Here is a 21,809-nt window from a genome sequence, read left to right as displayed (position 1 = left end):
AGGGGTGGAGAAAGAGACCCAAAAACCCAACATTAAAGTGCAATATGTTAAACAATTGATGGCTGATTGCCAAGCGACAAAAGTGCCCATCAAAAAAAGCGAAAAAAAAGGGACACCAAACAAATTTAACAAATGCTGATTGTATGTGTGTGTGTGTTTGATGTGTGTATGTGTGTGTGTGTGTGTGTGTTTATTCGTGGCTGTCTCTAATTTGCAAATTGACAGCAACAGTCGTTTGTCGTCTAATTTGTGCCATATGCATGACTACAGTTATGTAATTTAGTGTACTCCACGCCAGCCTGTTGGGTATGCAACACTAAATTACATCGCAAGCTAATTTACCATAAAATATTGGCCAACAATCGGCAGTGGTTTACAGATAGAGACAGAGAGAGAATGAGTGAGTGAGTGAGTGTGAGAGAGATGGATAGAGTAGCTGCAATATTAATGCGACCGTTTCTTGCATTTATTGGCACATAAATCACTTTGGCAACGCCACTAAAATCACAGACACAAATACAAAGCACACACACACAGACAGACACCTACACACACAGACAGACACCTACACACACACACGTATCAGAATAAGAGACGCAGCAGAACTTAAGGCTTAAGCCGGCACTTACCTAGGCTAGTGAATTCAGCTCGCGCCGCTCATTAAGAGTCAAAGACGAAAGCTGACGCAAATCTAGGCGGCAGCAGCAGTTGCTTCTCCTTCCTCCTGCGCTTCTTTGCCTTTCTTTACTTTTCGCCTCTCTTCTCTATTTTTTTCCATGTCAATTAATGTGGCGCACTCTTCAAATATTAGCAGACATTATTTGTGTTTGTGTGTGTATGTGTGTGTGAGTGTGTGTTTGACGTTAAGCTGCATTTACAGTTCAGTTGAGTTGAGTTGAGTTCAGTTGCAGTCATCATTCAGCCGGGGAGAGAGAGAGATCCTCCAACAATGAGAGCACAAATGACTTGAGCACTTGAGTGCATTTTTCTTTTGGATTTTTCTTTTTATTTTGTTTTAATCGTTCTTATTGTAAAGTCGTCTGTTGTTTGTCAAGTAGCGGGGATTATGTTGACTACGTTGAATACCTTCGCTGATGATTCGAGTAGCGTCGCTGCTGCTGCTGCTGCCACGACTGCTGCTGCTGATCGCTGTGCACACATATCAATTTAACACCACAATTTTCATTCACTGTTAGTAAAAGTAATATAAACTGCTAATGCTACTGCTGCTGTTGCTGCTGCTGCTGTATGGCTCCAGTGTTTTGTCCGCTGTTGCAACCACTCACACCGACCACTTGCCAGCAACTGAGCGCTCGAGCAGCTGTGCTGCCGTATTTCAATGAAAATCAAGCCATGTATAAGACTTTTACGTTACGTTTTGTCTGTGCTTTGCTCCGATCCCAAAGCTCGCTGGAAAAAGCTTTATAAGAGCGTCACTCTTCCACTTACGTGCTCTCTCTCTCTCTGTCTCTCTCTCATGTGTGTGCTTTGTGCGCAGGCGCATCCTTAATTAGTTTCGTTCTGCTCGTTTTTGTTTCGTGCTTCGTATCTTTCGGCTCGTTATGTCTTTCGGCTTTGCTTACTCTTTAGCATTTTATTTTCGTTTTTTTGCTGTCACTTTGGCATTTAACCTGCTGCTGCTGCTGCTATTGTTGTTCTTGTTGTTGTCGTTGGTAACGGTAACATATATGAAAATTAAAAAGCTTAACAACAATTAACAATTTGGTCAACACACACTAATAACAACACTGGCATTAATCAACCTCGCCCGCCTGCTGACACTAAAACCCTGCCACACAATTAATCAACACTACACAACTCAAATTTTTGTCTTCCTCCTCAATTTTCGTTTTTTTTTTTGGGGTATTTTTGTTGTTGTGTTGCATTAACTGATTGTTGCCAACTTCATGTCAGCTCGCATAAAAGTTGCACGGCCAACAACAAATAGATGGCGAGTATCAAATCAAATCAAAGTTTGATTTGACAGCCAGACACTAAAAGTGCCCTTTTTGCAGATGTTTTCCTCCTTTTTCTTTGGCTTCTACCCTTTTTTCTTTTAGCTAGCAAAGACTTTTTAACAACTTGAACTGCAAGTGGCAAGAAAAAAAAGGGACACACTCACACACACAAGTCGTAAAGTCGGCTCGAGTTGAGTTTAGTTTTAGTTCATAACCTGGCAGCAGCAACCCCTCCTACCCCCTGGGAGGGAGGGGCAATGTGGCACTGTCCAGCCAATATCAATTTATCAATTAATGCGCCTAATGACGGATTTGCTGTGTCATTTAATGCACACAAGACACAACAAATTCTCTGTGTGTGTGTCTGCGTAAATTAATTAGGCTTTGCTCATCATCTCACTCTATCATATTATATATATATATATATATATATGGTATCATATTATGTATATAGTCTTCTCTAACGAGATTTGTCTACTGCTGCAAATTTGTTGTTGCGCTTTAATTGACAATCAAAGCGACTAATCAAATTTGCAGCTTGACATTTTTCATTACAATTATTATGTACATTTATAGCCCAGTTACGGTTACAGTTTCCAGGTTTCTAGGTTTTCCGGTTCCCAGTTTCAGCTAGCAGTTTTCATTTGGCAGTCAGAGTCAACATTATATTTAACGCCCACATCAAAGGCGCATATAAAATTGCGTGAAACTCTGCCCCATTTCATCCCCTTCCCCGGATTCCCCCCATCAATCAGCGAGCTAACGTTTATGGCTGTCAGAATACCTGATTACCTGATTAGTACCAAGAGAGCGAGGGGGAGAGGTCAGCTATATAAGTGAAAGTTCTGGGGAAAAGGGAATTTTTAATTGCTACTCTAATAGTTGTACAAAATAACATTTCTAGATGGAGTTCGAACTTCAAACGAAGAACTTTGATGAGCTTGAAACAAAATGAAGGATATGAATATGGGCCTGATAGACAAATCTGAATGCGATAAGTTAAATTAATTAAACTAAGTGCATTTTTAATAATTCGTTTCCAGCTTCTTCTATATCTATATCAATCTGTGTAATCATTGAACATAATTAGTTCAATTTCACTTAATTAGTTTAAAAGTCTATCTCTCTGTCTCAATCTGTTCGTTTGCTATCTTTCAATCGCTCCATCTCTATAATTCTTTCCATATCCTTAGGTGTATATGTCTAATTATCTGTATCTCTTCCTGTCTCTTTCTATCTCAATACCTTTATCTATCATAATCTCTCGATATAGCTCTGTCTCTCTGAGTCTCTCTTTATCGATCTCTAGCTTAAATTCTATCTCATTTTCTTCCACTTTCTCTTTCTCTGTCTTTCTCTCTCACTTTGTATACCAAACATCCATCCATTTGCTAAATCGAAAATAATATAAATGCACAAGCTTTCAGTCGACTTTTCATCAAAATTCGCGTAAGTAAACCACAAATGAAATTGCAATTGTTTTGGACTTTGATTAACTCTGTTTTCTGTGTGTGTGCGTTGTGTGTGTTGCGTGCTTGTTAAGCGAAAAAGTGCATGAAAACTCAACAGGAATATATATCAAGAATATATACATCCGAAAAGTGCAGTGTGTTGTTTTCCGCATTGTATTCAATAAAAGGAAAACACCCAGCAAATTTTCCATTAAGGAAAAGAAAAGCGTGTTGAATTTAAGTTTGCTGCTTGCTGCTTGCCCAGTTGACCAGTTGGAAATTAGAGCGCCAAGATGAAGCCACAAAATGTGAAATTTGATGGCAAGCAGCAAGAAGGTGACACATGTTTGGGCAGGGGAAGGGCGGAAATGGGAGGTAGTTGGGGGTTGGTGGTTTGGGGGGCGCCATTCGCTTGTCATTTAATATCCGCAATTAAAGTGGTCATCAATCAAAATGAACGAACAAGAAAACCTAAATGAATTAAAAGTAAACGAAAGAACAAAGCAAAGGATGAATGCACAAGCCAAAATGAAAGCCGCAGTAAATAGAATAAAGCGCAGCAAGTGAGCAGAAGAGAAAAAAAGGAAAATCGAAAAAAAAGAAAACAGTAAAGCTTAACGGAAAGAGGAAAGCCCTGCCAAGGAGGGGAGGGTGGCGGGTAGGAGTGGGTGGCCCGATAAACAAGTGCTATACAAACAAAACGGCGCAGTACGCTGAACCTATTGATGATTGAGCAGGACATTAATCTAACGAAATGCAGACAGGCTGCAAGGCTGGAAGCGCCGAAGGGAGGACGGGAAGGAAGGGAGGGAGAATATGGCTGGCAAGCGAGCAAATCAACTGACCAACTGTGAAAGTGTCAAATTTCAAGCCACATTGTTGTTGTTGTTGCTGGCGTTGTTCACGCTGGCGACATCCTTGTTATTGTTGTTGCTGTCCTTGCTGTTGCTGGCGACACTGGCCACGTAAGCAAACATAATTACGCCAATGTTACAAGCAACACACATACATACACTCATACTTATATGTGGGGATAATATAGCTGCCTGCCTGCCTGGCCCAGCTGTGTGTGTCCTGTGCGTCATGTTCGGAATTTAAAGTACAGCTATCACATATTTATTGGCATTGGCGTTGGCGATTACGATGGCGTTATAATACCAACAGCATTATGCAATATACAAAACAGCAGTTGCTTTATTGTTAGCTACCCCGTATAATTAACAGCGATCGCATATTTATTTACAGCTAATTTCAGCTAAACAGGGAGAAATAATTAATTTAATGCAAGTGGCTGTTATAATCAGAGCTGAGCTTAACAGTAACAGAAGTGATACGTTTGTCTGCCAAGTAAAATAAAGCAAATGTAGCAGCTGTTAACTAATAACAATTGGTTAACAGCGATCGCATATTTAATTAAAGCTCAATAGCGAGTGTTGCTTACAGAACTATTTAACTAACTATTTAATGTAATGAAAGCTGAGCTGCATATTAACAGAAGTGTCGCTCTTGCAAGTAAAGTTAAGCAAAAGTAGAAGCTGTTAGCTAACAGTTGTTAACAGTTCTAGTGAAAGCTAAGAGAGAACTAAAGTTACCATATACCTTAATATTAATAGAAGTGGAGCTCTGTGTATGTGTATGATAAATACACTGCATTATAACCACTTAACGAGAGTTTTAGTGGAGTGTTTTAGTAAATAGCTCAGTTGAAAACCATTCCAAATTGAGGTAAGCTCATTTAAAATTGGAAACAGTTAAGAGTAAAAGTTATGTTAGTTAACAGAGCTGAGAGTGTAAAGCGCTTAACAGCTGTGATAAAGTGTGATAAATTCAGCTTGAAGCCTGTCTATGGACAATTAATGCTCAATCTAATGACTCATTATAGATAGCTGGAAATAGCTTAGCTTAGCAGTGTTGGCTAACGACTCACACAGACACAGACACAAGCTGCATGCAGCTTACAAGCTGACAAATGAGCTGCATAGGCGCATTAATGAAGTTTGTTGGCCTAAAACAAAAATGCTGCACTTGTTATTGCAGCACAACGGCAAGGACAGATGAATAGAGGGGCAGAGCGAGGGGCAGAGGGAGTGTAACTGACATTGACTGAGTGACAAAATGCAATTGTCGTCAGTGTTGCTGGCGTCATCTCATTTTGATGGTTTGACAGTTGCGATTGCCAAATGCAAGTCGAGTACAAGAGAAAAGCAAAATCAGCAGCGGCAGCAGGCTGCATGAGGCAGTGTTGCAAGCGTAGGTGCCATCAGTTCAAAGTTGCTCATTTGATGCTGATGTCCATGCTACAAAATTAGATGCCAAATTAGCACACACACACACACACACAGACAGACACAACAAAGGGAAAGCTGATACAAAATGTGCAACGAGCAAGAGGCAGAGGCTGAGGCACAGGCAGCGGCAGGGTGTTAAGTTGCCACCGACAAAACCGTTAGCAGGGGCAACATTGCATCACACACTGTGTGTATGTGTGTGAGAGAAAACTGCTGTTGCTGCGGTGCTTTGACTGATGTGGCACAAAAAACGAGAATCGAAAAAGGGGCAGGGACACACACCAAAAAAAAAAAAAAATGAAAACTTTGATCGCTTGCTGCATTGACACGTACAGCAAACCGGACCAAAGAAATTAGGGTTGCTCGGGGGGGTTTTGGGGGCAAGGGACAAAGGTTTGCGGGTGTAACTGAAACCCAGTTTGGAGCGAGCATTACTAAATGGTTTTTCAATGGATTCGCCCGCATAGAATTCTGCTTGCCCAGCTCAGCTTATGAAATTTTTGCGGTGGCAAGTGCCACATGTTGTTCATCAGTGTGGTACGTCTCACAGAGTGGGTATTGTACCTCGACTGCTTTGGTTTGTAACATTGCGAATATAGATAAAGATATCACAGCAGCTATACAGATTATATAATATAAAATATTATTGATAAATTGAGTCGCTTAAACTTGTGGCTTAAATTTGAATTCATTTTTGGCAGGCAGCTGATTTATCGCATTTGTTTGAATTGAAATATTTAATACTTATGAAATATCGATAAAAGTTCAATTGATTGTACAGCAAGCAAACAAATTATGAATTTTAAACAGCTTTAAACATCACAATTAAACTTTATAAGCAAGATTTGTCAATAATTGATCTCTTGAATGAAAGCCATCTGTTTTTTTTAATTAGTTGTTTCATTTGCTGCTACTTCCTAATAAACTCAAAATTAAAATTCAATTGTTTTCTTATCGGAAGCTGATATAAGATTATTTAACTGCCACAGAGTATTTAATAATCGGCTTAATAATTATATAACTCAACTTTCTTAGACTTCTTATAGAATTTGTTGCTTTTGGTGGTGGTTGTAATGGTTGGTTGTTTCTTACATGCTGTGGTGGTTTATTAAATTGAAATGCTACCCCTTGAACCGTATCAGATGGTGTCCGCAAGACAAAAGGATATATACGTGTGGATGTGGATGTAAATGTATGTGCCTCTGTATATATATATATATATATATATATATATATATATATATATACATCGGTATTCATGTAAAATGCAAAGCCTTAGACCCAGAAGCAGAAGGAAATATGCCATGTCATAAATTTTATACGAATATAAATATGAATACAAGTATGAGTGCTCAGACAGTCAGCTCAGCCAGCCATGTAAGAATAAACAATCCTTTGCACACACACACACTCTTACACACACCCAGACAGACGTATTGTTGACACACATTTTGGTGTATATTTATAACCCCTTGGCCACTCCCACTCCCCCCTACGCCCCGTGCCCCTTTCACCTTTTCGGCCGGCTCAGCAGAAAATTTTATATTTTCTATTTTAATATGAGCCTAAATTGAGCTTGTTATTTATGTATAGTTTACAATACCTTATGGCCATAGTCTGGACTTTGTTTTTAGGGCTTTTGCGCCCTGCTGTACACACAGCGTGTGGCTTTCTGTACTATAAAAAATAAAACAAAACCAGACTAATGCCTGGCGAGGCGGTGAAAAGGGTGACTTACAACTCAAAAAAAAAAACAAAAAAAAAACATAAATGTAAAGTTCAGCGGGTGAACAAGAGAAGAAATAGAAAAAACGCTGAGAAAAAAAAAAGAGAAACAGAAACAGCAAAAGCAACAGCTACAACAATTTCAACAAGAACTGTCGTAATAAAAATGCCCTGCAGTTAAAATAATTGTCACTGTAATAAAGTGATGCAGAAAATTATATATGCAAGGGCAGTTCGAGCAGTTGCTCAATAAAAACTAATATATGAGTAGCATAAAGAAATAATTTGATAATAATTTGGTACTATTCCGAATATAATGATAATTAATTGGATTTTTCATACACAAATTTACATGCCGAATTTAAGCTCTCTATCTATTTCTACAACATTAACTTTTGATAATGGTTTGAACTCTAGATTTAAAATTATGCTTTTTTATCATGCTTAACGTCTATGTGATGATTCCAAACTTTCTACAGTCAAAAGTAACATAATTCTAGATTAATACTTTTACTACAAACTGGAAAGCATGATTCTGTAATCTATACTCAAAAATCATATGTGGAAATGGTTTCAAACTTTTGATGCCCATAACTATGTCAAAAACTATACGATTTTCAAATGCAATATATTTCTAATCACAGTCAAGCTGCTTAGATTAATACATCATTCAAATTTGAAAACACGATTCTAAAAAATGCTACCCCAAAACTGACTTCGAGATACAAATTCGACTCACTCAGCTGAAGCAGCTTATTGAAATGGATAGCAATAATTCGTGGAAGCTCTTAGCCAAACAACATATTGTAATGCCATTTACCAGAGATAGAAATCAAGTGCTTTAATCCACAGTTAAGCGCGAAATATTCGCGAATTCACATTTATCAGAGCAACTGACTCTTAAGCTTTCAGCTTAAAGCTGCCCTCGACATTTTCAAATTTCCTCGAGTTGCGCCCGGGGAGGGGGGGCAGACAGAGAGAAAGAGAAAGAGCGAGATGGAGGTGGAGGAGTGGGAGTAATAGGAGGAGGAGGAGTAGTGGAGTCCACTTGGTCCACTTCCATTTTATAGCAGCCAGCCAAAACATTATAGCCATGATTAATGGCAGATAATAATTTCGAGTGCGAGCACTTGACAGCATACAAAAAGTCAGAAAACTATGGCCAATGACGTCCATTAGACTTGCCACCGGCGAAAATGAAGAGGGCAAGCGTGTTGAAACGACCAGGCAAGGGATGAGTTGGATGGAGAGGGGTGGTTGGTGTGGGAGGTGTTAAGGCCAGGCAACAAAGTGCAACAGCAACTGCAAATGACTGCTGAAAAATCAGTTGCAGCAGCAACAACAACAACCAATTTGGATATAAAACTATTGCCATGTTCTGTTTGCGGCATTTAACGATGACTCTCTCTTTCTCTCTCTCTCTCGGACTGTCTCTCTCTGTTTCTCTTTATTTCTCTTTTGGTCAGTGGTGCGTGTGATTTACTTCATTTGTTGCATAAATTATTATAAACGCGCTTATCCAAAAAAAAAAATATATATGAAAAAATTACAACATAAAATATATATTTATTTATATTATTAAAAACAACGGCGATGGTAAGCGGAAACGGAAATAACGCACACGACTGCCATTTTGGCGGCCGCTGTGGCATGTCCTGCTGTTACTGCTGCTACTGCTGTTACTTCTGCTGCACTGTGACACTTGCCACATGTTGGTTTTTTCGATTGTGCACCCCACGCTCCAAATTGATTTAAGCCTTGGTTTTTGCGGCAAGTTGCTGTTGCGCGTTGCGCGTTACAGGCTTGGCTGCAACAGCTGCAACAAATGACATTAAAATCCAGTCAGCGTTCGCCAAATGGTTTTAGAATTTTTCGGCAATTTTTTGGCGATATTCTCCGTTTTTACAGCCATTAAAAAAATGCTGCCAAAGGGTTTACCAAAGTGCATATCGTTTGTAGCAGGCATCATTTATTTAACCTAAGTGCAGAGTATTTTATAGTCGTACACTTTGGAATAGAGCAGAACTTTTAGTTGTTGCCATTGCTTGTTGTTTTTTTCTTTTTTTTTGGTAAAGAATTTACGAGTATTGAGCTTGGTTGCTGAAGATATCTTAAAGCTGGTCTCGATTCTACAAGTTTGTAGGGGTAGGTATACAGAGGAGGCCAAGGGGTGGAGGGTTGCTGAAGTTAGGGTTTGTGGTGTGTGTGTGTGTGTGGTGTGTGTGGTGTGTGTCGTCTAGAGTTTGCGTTTTAAGTTACACGCGGCGTGCAGAGTGCGCTTTTAAAAGCGACGCCTTTTATGCCCAGCCATAGTCATTACAAAAGGGGGACACACAAGACACACACAGACAGGATGTGTGTATGAGTGTGTGTGTGTGTGTGTGTCTTGGCAAAGACAATGAACGCCTGTCGAACCAATAAGTGCAGCGGGTTGCTTGGGTTTTTTTTTTTTGGTCTCGGCCCATGCATTGTTGTGAGTGCGTCATAAAATTACTTTTTATCATTGTAACATGACAGCCAGAGTCCTGAGTCGTGAGTCCTGAGTCCTGCCGTTGCTGCTGCTACTGCGTGGTGATGTATATGTCGAGGTTTTTATGAGCCAGCCAATGCTAAAGACATTCATACACGTTTTCTTTATGTTGCAGCTAAAAGGATGCCTGCCTGCTTCCTGTCTGCTACTGCTACTACTCCTACTGCCTGCTGCCTGCTACCAGCGGAGATCCTTCTGCTGCGTCAGCTTCTGCATTGTATTAATGGCTCGCATGCACGAGAGGCCAGGGCCAGCGCTAATAAGCATAAACGCAAACTTGCCATATGACTCGATTGCCACTTCCTTCCTTCCTTCCTTCCTGCCCGACCTGCCTGCCTCGACCTGTCTGCCTGTCTTCAGCTCCTCGTCCTCGTCCTGTTGTTACCACACTCGGAAAAAACTTAACCTGACTTTTAGTAACTCGCCATACTTTTGGCGCCAAGGGTTCCTCACTTTCTTATTCAGAAAGTACAGCTCTAAAATTGTAGGCTTCTACAAAAGTCTGTATTCCATAATTTAATTTCAAATTCAAAAATTTAGAAATATATGTCGTACTTTCCAAGGTGTTCTTTTTTAAGAAAGAATTCTTATAGTAGCTTTTATGTTACTTATATTATTATTAATCATTAGTAAAACACTCGGACTCTGAAGTAATTATCAGCTAAACTGTTTTCTAATATAACAAAGTTATTTTTAAAAATAAGAAAAGCTTTCTAATCGTTTTTCTGAGTGCATGGACATGGCGTGCGCTCAGCACTTTGACTCTTGCTTTGTGCACAACTTTATTAATGTTATTAAAAATCTAACAAATGGCAACAACTTGCCCACAAACACCAAGTAAGAACTATCTTGCATGCTGCGCTTTATTAATGCCCCGCACACAAATATACACACACTCACACGCACACACAAAACTGCCAATTAATGTGGCTGGTCAGTGCTGCAAGTTTGTTGCCTCATTGCCAATTGACACCGCTGTCTGCCTCTAAGCCACAGATTTGATGGTCGCCAGCTCGTTAATGTTGTGTGCCACACTACGTATGCGTAACAAAAATCAGTCAATAAAAAACCGAAACAGTTACAATCTGCAATCTGTGGCTTTTAGTCAGGTAGAAATCGTCAGATTACATTTTAGCAGCAAATCAGTAGAAATAAACGAATACATAAAATACTTTCAACCATAGAAATTTTGATTCACTGACATCTTGGATTTATCTAAAGATTTCTGTATAATTTTTATAAGATTTACCCTTCAATTTATTTAACCCTAAGCTTCGCTGGAAGGTTATTTTTGCTACTTTTATTTCATCCATTTCGTGGCGAGCAACTCTTTTTTTAGAGCTCCTTTCAGCTGATGCATTTTGTTTAGCTTAAAATTGGTTTTCATTATGCATTTTGCCACACACCTAAGCCCCTTTGCCATCCGTTTTAACCCTTTCCCCGTTCATCAACCCCACGTTGGCAGAGCATTTCAATTAAACTGCATGCAGTTCATTAATTTTGCAACGCTCATTTAGACGCGAATTTATAATTTTACAAGGCAAGCGCTAACGGTATTCAAAAGACCACACCCCGAATAGTCAGAGTGAACTGCAGCAATCTGTGCCACAAGCTCCTCCACTTCCTTTGCTTGATAGAATGTCCTGCGCGTACGCGCTTTCAATTAATTCAAAACTCAAACGTAGCGTAGCTTGTTAATTTTTATTACAGTCATTGCATTTTGTCAGTGCGCAGCAAAAAAAAAAAGTGATTTGCAAAAACTCATCCCTGTCAAGCCACACCCCCAGGTCCACCCCCTCAAACATTACTTGCTGGGGGCGCGTCCTGCATTGCATAATTTGATGTCTAAAGTGTGTTTTTATGTAAAACAAGTTGCTGTTTTTTTTGTTGTTGTTGTTGCTGTTGTAGCTGTTGCTGTTGGTATTTGGTTCTTAGCCATGCGTAGCGACGTCTGCGTGAATTGTTAATGGCCAACTTGGCACGCTGTGCTCAGAGAGAGGGTAGGTCGTGCAGTTCGGGGCATGGTGTCGCCAACTTGGCGCTTTCATTAAACACTTTGCGCCAAATTGAACTTTATGATGGTCAAAAAAAGAAGAAACAGCAGCAAAAAAAAAGAAACCAAGGAGTAGCGCTCTGATTGCAGCTGTCACTTTGAATGTTCTATTTGATTTTTAATGAACAGCTGCATAATTGCGCTTAAAATATTTAATACGTTCAGCATTAAAAACTACAAAAAAAAAGTGCAGAAGCTGCCAAAAACGGCAGCTCGTTTATTAAATTATCACGCAACAAATTTCAGTCATTTGCATAGTGAGGCAGACGAGAAAAACAAAAAACATGAAAACAAAAAACGATTGCATACTTTTGGGCGGCGCCGGAAAATATCTTCAATTGTAGATTACGCATACGGCGCGTGTGCTATTAACGCCATATATACATATATATGTATATATATATGTGTGTGTGTGTGTGTGTAGTTGAATGCCACATGCTGCATGCCGCATGCCACTGTGGCGCGTTGCATGCAGCGATTTAATTATTTCTTGTGTCGTCTACGCTTAATTGGCCATTAAGGCGAAGTCAGTAAGGATATGAGGGGGATGTCGAAAGAGGAGGTAAACATTTACTTGAAGCGCAGCGGTTGGTCAACGCTCAACTCAAATTGAGTTTACATGAAATATACATAAGAAAACACACAAAATCCCCGAACCCCAAATACCCCTCCATTTAGCTATTAGAGCTGAACTGTGACTGAGATCGCAGTCACCGATAAATAACATTTAATACGGTGACTGAATAACGATTATCAAGATACGAGAGAAAATTAAATACAAATTGCTTGGTTCGATATTTGTAAGCGATACTTATTATTAGTAGTAAGCGATACTAGTTGACTGGCAATTGTTTTTCGCTAGATAACAGATAGATAGATAGATAAATCGAATATTTCCATAATTCAAACGAAACTTTTTTAAGTGATATTTAAAACCAGCAGTCACTGTGACTAAAAAGTAACAATATGGCTTATCTCTACAATAGCGAACACTAGTCAATAAATTGAAATATATATATATATATATATGTATATATCCAGTGACCTGCTTTCTTTATATTCAAGCGCCATCTTAACTGCATGTGTTCACGCTTAATTGCAAACAAAGGCAGTCCAGGAGGCGAATAAAGGAGACCGACAATGGAAGGGGGGAGTGGTAGGTGGACTGGGGCAAATAGAGGGAAAAGAAGTCAGTTGCGACGTCGCACAGCATCCCAGAAGTGTTTTTCCATTTCCGGCGACGCAGCATGCAAATTGTCGAAGCGGAAGTCGTTTTAAGCATTTTGTACTCATTTTGTTTGCGCACACAAGGACAACAAGGACATCAAGTGACAACATCCTGGCGTATGGACAAAGTTGCGTGTGCCATAGCAAATGCCTTGAGAAACGTGGTATTAACTGTTGGAGTTGTTGCTGCTGCCGCTGTTGCTGTTGTTGTTGTTGTTGCTGTGTTGCAAGTGACAAAGACACAAATCAACAGACATCTGAGGGAAACCGCATCACCAACAACAGGAAGTGGCCAGAAAAACTTGCGCACAAGCCCCTAAAAATGTTTTAAGCCAAATTGCCAATTGTTTCGCAATAGGAAATAATAAAAAACATCAAATAAAACAAAACACGCGCGAACTGTTGCAAAACTCTTTTATAATATGCCATTTGACTTGACTGCAAATGAAGTTTTCAACTGCAGTTTCCCAATCGGTGTATTTAGTTAGACTGTGTACTATTTGGGGTCACTTGCCACTTGTCGAACAACTATGCGTAAGGTGTTAAGCAAAGTTTTCATCACACTCAAAAAGTGCTGGCTGTGAGTGTCTTAATTAAACTTGTTTAACTACGCAAAAGGTCAACAATTGTGACTCTTTTGTCATTCGCATTTTGGCTCTGTCATCGATTGGCCTTAGTTCTCAGCTTTTTCTCTTTATTCTCCTCTTTTTTCTTCTCTCTTTACCCTACAGAAAAATTGCGGGGACTGGAAGGATTTTCTTAAATGTATATATGTTAGAATTCAACATATTAATCTAATCGATTTTCTGGCTTTCAAAAGAGTTCATTTCCAAAGGAATCTAAAAAAAAAAACTAAATTCTAACTGACTTACTTATTTTGTCACTTTTAACTAACGTTTGTCACGATTAAACCTTAATACAGGTCATTTCCTAGTCAAGCCTACCTCAACTGGCAGATTTTTTTCTTATTTTTGGTTTTTTGTTCCAGTTTTTTTTTCGGTTTTTTTGTTGGCTTTTCGTTGATAAAGTGAAAAGGGAAAATTGAGTGAAAAATAAAGTGAGAGAGAAATGGTCATTGTTCAAATTGTTATCAAATGGTTTGCTGCCAGTTAAATGCATTGGCAAACAGTTGGTTACTCAACCAAAAAGGACTCACAATGCGCCAATAAAATCGCTTCAAAACTGTTGCATTTCTCTCCAAATTCTCTTGATTAAACACATTTTTATCCTTTTTTTCTGGTTGGCAATAATACGCTCAATTATTTAATAGCCTTTTGTGGCACAGACTTTGAGCATTAAGCCAATGTTTAGTTTAGTTTGTGAGGGTTTTAAATACTTGCAGCATTTAAAAGCTACAAAGAGCTCTTATTTGTGTGGCATACTTTTGGGTAGCTGTTGAAATTTAGGTTATATTACATGCTTTGTATACCTTTAAAATTGCTTAACAATTCAAAATTTACTCATTGAGTTGAATAACTTTTCAAGCCAAGCTCTCTTCAGTGCTGCCAAATAGTGTTTTCTAATACATTAATGTATATCCTGGTGCTTCTTCTTCTTGTTCAACTTGTTCTCCTTCCTTTTCCTCTTACTCTTAGAGTGATACAATCTTTCAAGGTAAATGCAGCTCGTTGGGCAATTGAAATAGGAGCCAACTTTGCTTATACAATAATAATAGTTATATTTATTTGTCTACGTTAGACTCACCTCCATGTCAGATCCGTTTTACTCCATTTGGCGCCTTGAAGGACATAGCGTCGCTGACGTGTGCCATGATCCCGGAGCTTATCCGGTGAGAAATTATACGAATTCTTATTGTCGCCGACGCCGCAACGGGGACTTCGTATTAGTTTGGCCGTAGCCTGGTCGATTTTGCCCGTAACTGGAATGTTGCCATATTCCTGACAGACGGACACAAAATGTTAGTTTGTGAAATTGTGCATAATACATGTGGCATACACAGCTCGCCTATGTGCAGCATGTAGTATGTAGCATGTAGCATGCAACAACATCTGCTTGGCAGCAGCAACGTACCTGGAGATTACGTATTGCCTCTATTAGCTGGCTCTCAGAGCGCAGCGCGCCCGATTTCAGATCCGACTCGGGCAGATAATCAAACTGCATGAGGTAATTGGACTGCAAGTGGAAAGATGCAAATTGTGATAAGTAAGAGGCGGCAAGCAGACAGATCGAGGGGAGAGTGCTGGTTGTGGGTATGGGTGTAACAGACAGATGCATTAGGGAAGTGTGCCAAACTGAAATGGCTGCCAGTTGTGAGCCAAACTATTTGTTGGCTTAATGTAGGCGCGTCGGCAAATGGTGCTGGCATAAAAAGTTTTTGCATAAAGTTAATGATAAAAGCAACAGTCACAGCAGAACAACCCAAAACAACAACAAAAGCAACAAAAAAAAAAAAAGGAAAAGGAAAAGAACAGCCAAAAACAACAAAGTTTAACGTTACATTAATAAGCCAAAAAGTATGCCACACAAAAAACGACCCCAAAAAAAAAAACAACAAAAAAATAAATAAAATAAGATAGATAGAGCGGTAAAAGTTGAAGGAGTGCTCGACTCTCAGATTACGTTCCTAGTTATCTCATTTTTGGCAGCGCATTTTAATGGAGAAACTTGAGAGGCAGGGTTGTTTAATATTTAATTATATGTTATTAAATTTGAGACCAATTTAAAGCAGTCGTACCAGTCATAAATCTATAGTTAACTAAGTAAATTTTGTAATTTTTGGATAATAACTTTACGGAGACAAATTATAACACAATTCAAAGACTAGTCTATAATAATCAGATTTGCATGGCACTTCAAATAAATTTGTGTGGAAGTTCTAGGGTCTCCAAGTGACACCAGAAGTGGGAAGCGGAACCGCAACCTTACCCATTGAATTACCGGAACAGGAATTCAACAATTGAAGGAACATAAACTGATATTACTAGTAACGTAATGAAACCGAATACCGAAACAAAATAAATTGAACCAAAGTGCGATTTACTTTGATACACTATTTAAAGCACAATAGTCGCTTGCAAATACCAATTGGTTTAACACAACACAATTAGTTTTCCTGAGGAATTAAATATAGTTTATAAATGCATAAAGTTGATCAGAAAAGCATAAAACTTGTAGTTCAAAAACATTTTATTGACTTGTTGTAATAATAATCTAAGATAAAAATCCATATTATCAGCATAAAATCGATGTGTTGAATACACCCCGTTATTCTCAACTCATTTACAGGGTAGTTTACGGAGGCAAACATGAAGAGGGCCTGCTATCAGCCGCAGTTTCGGGGTTTCTGTTTCAGCTTCAAGCCTCTGAAAGTCTGCTCACAATCGATGGGCTTTTTTCCGTTGTTATTCTTTTTTTGGCCCATGGCCTGCAACCAAATAAACAGTCATAACTGTAAAGTGTGCGCCAGCGACGACAAAACAGAAAGCTCTGGCCATATGTGTAGACTGGATTTGCATATTTTTACATGTATTACACACACACACACATAGCGAAAAGATACACACAGCCAGGCAAATTTATTTACCAACACACATGCCACTGCGGGTATGTGTGTGTGTGCGTGGAGGCGAGAATGGGGGCGTGCCACACACGCTCGCAGAGACATATACACCAGCAAATTACGTGACCTGCAAATTAAATTTTCTCTTTCATTTCGGATATATATGAGAAAATTGTCACACACTGCCACACGGCCACGCCTCCACCCTTTGCAGCACCAACCACCCGCGCTGCCAACACGCAATTTGTTGAAAAACATGTGAAAAACAACAAACTAGTAAAAGAATTCTTTCGATTTTTGTGGCTACACTTTTTTACTGTAGTTGCTTCTGTTGTTGTTGTTGTTGTTATTGAATCAGCGCACAAAAGGCGATTCACCAAAATTTTAATGGCAAAGTATCGTTAACAAGTTAAGATTCCATTCCTCTATAGACGCCAATGAGGTTGAACGATGGGAGGGGGGTAGGGAACGTGATATGTGGCGATTAGTTGAATTTATTGTTGAATCGATTGATGAATGGCGTTTGGCTTCATAGATCGTGTTATGCATATCAAAGTAGAACGCGATTAGGCGACAGAGTTGGGTCAAAGAAACTACAAAGTAGCAAGGGTGAGCAGAGAGAGGGGAGAGAGGAGAGGGGTCTGAGCCAAACTACTTTACGGTTAAGCAAGTGCTAATTGGCAATGAAGAAGTGCAACAAGTTGAAGAACTTGCTGGCGACAATCAATCTAATGACTTAATTATTTACTAACGCTGCTTAATTTATTGCACATTTAATGGCAGAGATGCAAAATGACTGAAGGGCAAAATGCAAAAAAAGGTGGAATTGCTGCATAAAGATTTAGGTTTTTGCATACTTTACTTAAAGTGCAGATTCTTTAATAAGACAAGTGGCTTGAAGCAAGTATTTAAGCAGAAGCTAATCAGCTAACGATTTTCTATAGTGACAATTATTTATTAGCTGGGGAATATTTATTGAAGGAGGACAGTATTTTTGCATAAATATTTGCTACTCAAAAGAACAGCTTTGGAAATGCATTATTATTTATTTATTATCTGCGCAAAATTTATTGTTCTTATTGAAAATATCAAGAAATATAAATTCTCTGCAATATTTGCAACTAAAAATACAGCTTTAAATGACAAGTTTATTTGATAAAGTATTAAATAAATATTTTAATATTTTTTCCACAGTTCAAGAATATCTTTGAGTTGGGAAAGCGAAAGAACCGCTTTGAAAATAACTATTCTTTAATGATATATTAAGCCACAGTCCAAGTATGACTTTGACTTTGAAATGGAAAATCAAATTCCGATTAACATTTCAACTGACCCATTGTATATACCATATATATTTCTCTCTCTCTCTCTCTGTTCCTCAACCCAACCGAGTTGCGTTGCATGCGTCGAAAAATAAAAAAGTTTAGCGCTTATTTAAAATTAATCAAGCGTCGCTTGTTGCAGACAAACTGTTTCCGCTCGTTAGTTGTCCATTTGTTGAGTTCTCTTCACTTATGTCCAATTCCTTAGCTAATAAAACTTGTACATATTTTAATTGATATTGTTTGCAGGCATGTTGCTATTCTTGCTGTTGTTGTTATTGTTGTTGTGGGTTCCCTTGTCCAATACGTTATATGAATTTCAATGCGCCTTTTGTGTGGGCTTTCTTCGACTACCCTCGGCGACAGCACCAAGTTGCGGCTACGTAACAACAAAAGGCAACGTAACGCACACGTTAACGTAACCAAAGAGTGACGCGGACGCCGACGTGTTGCAACAACGTGACAACATTTGTGTGACTCTGACTCTGACTCTGACGCACTTTGTGACCAACTGGCGGCATTGATATTTTCTCCCTGCTGTTATTGTTGTTCGAGTTTACCTTTTTTTTATAACACATAGATCTAAATCTCTCTCGCCTGCAGGGGGTGCCAAGTTTTTTATTTTCTTTATTGTTGCACACCGGGCTGCTGCACTTGCAATGCTGCACGGGTTCCCAAAGTTATATAATCATAAAAAATAAAAAAACAAAATAGATGCCTTAAGGCCAAAGGAGTGTGACGCATGTGCCATGTGGCATGTGGCATGTGCTAACGGTAAGTCTGTTGTTTGGTGTGCACAACAAAAAACCAATCAAATTAATCCCAAAGTTCAGTGCAATGAGTGCCACTAAACTAGAAATTCTTTTGAATCGAACAATTTAGTGGGTTTCAGTTTAATATCAATAATATATTCAGCACAATTTCATTTTGGAACAGCTGACGCATGTCAATTGACACCCGCAGCGAATTTTTTAATCTATCCGAAAAAACCAAAACATATTAAAAGCTTTTGCTTTCTTGAGAATTTCTAAAAATAAAAAAAAAGATCAGAAAATTTTCATGTCATTGTAATTTCCCAAATTGAAAATCAAGTTCTTGAAATGGAACTGAATCATACAGTAAGGTAAAAGAAAAAGATGATTATACAAATGGTATTAACATTGTGTCTATTAAGCAGATTATAAAATTATTATATCTTATTGCATTTCACAAGCAGCTGGAACTCAAATTTCATAAAAGGATCCTTGCTAAAAACAACCTGGCCGGAACTGATTAATAGCAATCAGGCTTGCTTTCAGCACACACCCGTTTTCTTCTCAAGTTTTTGTCGGAGTTCTTCAGGCGAGCAGCAACAGCAAAGTTAGTCAATTTGGTTAATCGAAGGCATTGGCCGTAAATAAAACTTAAAGAAGGTGTGTCATGGATATGTGACCTCCGTCACAGCTACAGTCACTCACACCAGTCACCGATACAAAAACAGAGTTACAGATACACAGGTAAAGATAGAGATACCGATATAAATACGAAGACCTGGCGTCTGATGACAAGCGTTGGGTTTTTATGACCGCACGGCAATGACGCCGTCGATAATAAACTACAATAGCCGTTGATAGTGGCACGAATGAAAATGAATGAGTGTATGAGTGTATGAGTGAACGAGTGAGTAAGTGAATGAATGAATCGCGCACCAGAGCCGCTAGCACTGAGCTCAACGGAAACGCGCGTTACTTTTACCATATCGAAGAGCGGTAGAGGATAAGGAATCAGGTATCGGGGAGTGAGGGTGGAGAGTGGTGGGAGAGGATCAATCATTTATGCATTGGCCTTTTGCGCGTTTTAATGGGAAATGGAAAATTTGCTGGCGCTCTACGTGTTTGAAAATCGAAAAAAAAGTGGGAAGGTAGACAAGAAGGCAGCGAGGGGGGGCGGGGTGGCAAAAGTCGTTGGCGCTGTTGCAGTGCATGTTGTACGTGGTCAAGCGACGATTCAGGCTAATAGAAAAGCAACAAAAACAACACAAACAAAAACAGGTGAGTGGCGAGCGGACAAAAAAAATAAATAAAGAAAAGATGAAATAGAAAAAAGAAAAAAAATAATAATAATCATAGTAAAAAGTGCGACGCGCGCTACGTGCGCATTTGGCGTGTAAACAAAATCATGATACAGAAAATAATAACAAGACCAGCAGCAACCAATAACAAATCGAATAAGCAAACTTCTAAAAGAGTCAAATGATCGACTACGTTATACTCCTGCATCAGACAGTTGAAGCAATCGATGTAAGGCTTGAGATTATGAGAACCGCATAGAACGGCGATAATATAGAGGAATATACAAATTATGGAAGATAAAGATGATGGAGCACAATACAATGTGTGTATAAAAATACAACAAGATCGAGATAAAGAAAAGAAAGGGAGCGCAAGCATATTAAAAAGAGAGAAAATGTAAAAAAGAGGCAGTCATATAAAAATACACAAAATTGGATGAATAAGAAGATATAATATCAATAATGAAATATACGACAAATTATAGACAAAGAGAGAGAGAGCGAGAGAGAGAGAGAGAGAGAGAGAGAGAAAGAAAGCAGAGAGAGATTGCGCATAGATTTGGAAAAATAAAGTGAGAATAAGAGAGGAAATGAAACAAAGTGGAGAGAGAAAAAGAGATGGATAGTAAGAGAAAAATAGCGATTCAGTATCAAAGTGTACAACAAATAAGACAGAAACTGATCTATAAATATACAAAGCATTTTTGATGTATATTAAAGAGCAATTTTAAATAAATGTGTAATATTTAGCATCACAAACTCACTTAAAATATTTGCCTAACAGTAAGCACAAATGAGGTTCAAGTAATTATATTGTTGCTTTATAGTCTACTAAATCGCTTTAATCGCTGCGTCAATCACAATTACACTTGACAAGCTCTCAAGCTCTACACTCTAATCCACATAAGTTTAAATACAAATGAGTTCATACATTGACCTCTTTTTGGGGACAATATACCCCAGTTGGCGCACAAAGTGTTGGGTATAAAAGCAATTGCCTTTTTGCCATAAATGTTTTGGCTTAATTTAGTTAAGTTGGCGTGACAAAAGTTCTTCTATATTGTGGAAAGTGCGTGAGTGTGTGAAAGTAAATTGAACAATGCGATATGTTTATTATTTTATTGAATTATAATTATGAATGGGCACCAAGAAAAACTACAACGACAACAACAACAACAGCAGCAAAACCAGCAGCAACAATTAAAAGGGGCAACATGGTGTGTTTTGTCACTTAACTCAATTACTTGAGCAAATAGCTATCAGAGGGCGTGGGAGGGGAGGGCGTACTATGCGGGTGGTCATATGTTTTAATCAACTGTCTGTCGAGGGAGGGGCTGGGGCTGGGTAACAAAAAAGGGGGAGGAGGGGGCGGAGAGCTGAGTCTCGTAGTTGGCCACACAAACAAATCAAATTGGTTTATCTGACGGCAGTCGAAGCGGCTGCATATTGGACCCAATGGCTATTGACAGCCATAATTCTTGGCATCGACGACAGCCAGCAACTAATAAAGGGTTGCGGGGAGGTAGGGTGGAACAAATAGCAGCAGCAATAAGGGGTTGCAGCCCCAAACCCAACAGCAAAAGCTCCATCGACTGAGCCGCAAACAAACCTATAAAAATGACAAGCAACTGCAACAAACGAGCGCATCTATCTAACTCTAACCAGATGCAGCAGCAGCAGTAGCA

The 21,809-nt window shown here is 38.9% G+C and overlaps 1 protein-coding gene across 2 annotated transcripts in view; it reads right to left on the bottom strand.

Moving 5' to 3' along the window:
• The window catches only part of LOC6569035 (matrix metalloproteinase-2), a 94,622-nt gene that overhangs the window by 57,143 nt on the left and 15,670 nt on the right, over positions 1 to 21,809 (bottom strand). Inside the window, exons 2-3 of one of the 2 annotated variants that reach the window (XM_001995006.3) lie at positions 15,264 to 15,365; positions 14,937 to 15,130 (exon numbers count right to left, since the gene is read on the bottom strand). In XM_001995006.3, the coding sequence (XP_001995042.1) occupies positions 14,937 to 15,130; positions 15,264 to 15,365 (296 nt within the window). Of the gene's footprint in view, positions 1 to 629; positions 870 to 14,936; positions 15,131 to 15,263; positions 15,366 to 21,809 lie in introns of those variants that run through there. The other variant, XM_032741003.2, reaches the window with a different exon arrangement.

This window comes from Drosophila grimshawi, unplaced genomic scaffold, assembly GCF_018153295.1.
Source record: "Drosophila grimshawi isolate 15287-2541.00 unplaced genomic scaffold, ASM1815329v1 contig_1367, whole genome shotgun sequence".
NCBI lineage: Eukaryota > Metazoa > Arthropoda > Insecta > Diptera > Drosophilidae > Drosophila > Drosophila grimshawi.
The sequence above is the reverse complement of the archived record's forward strand: the minus strand, read 5'-3'. Positions and strand labels throughout refer to the sequence as shown.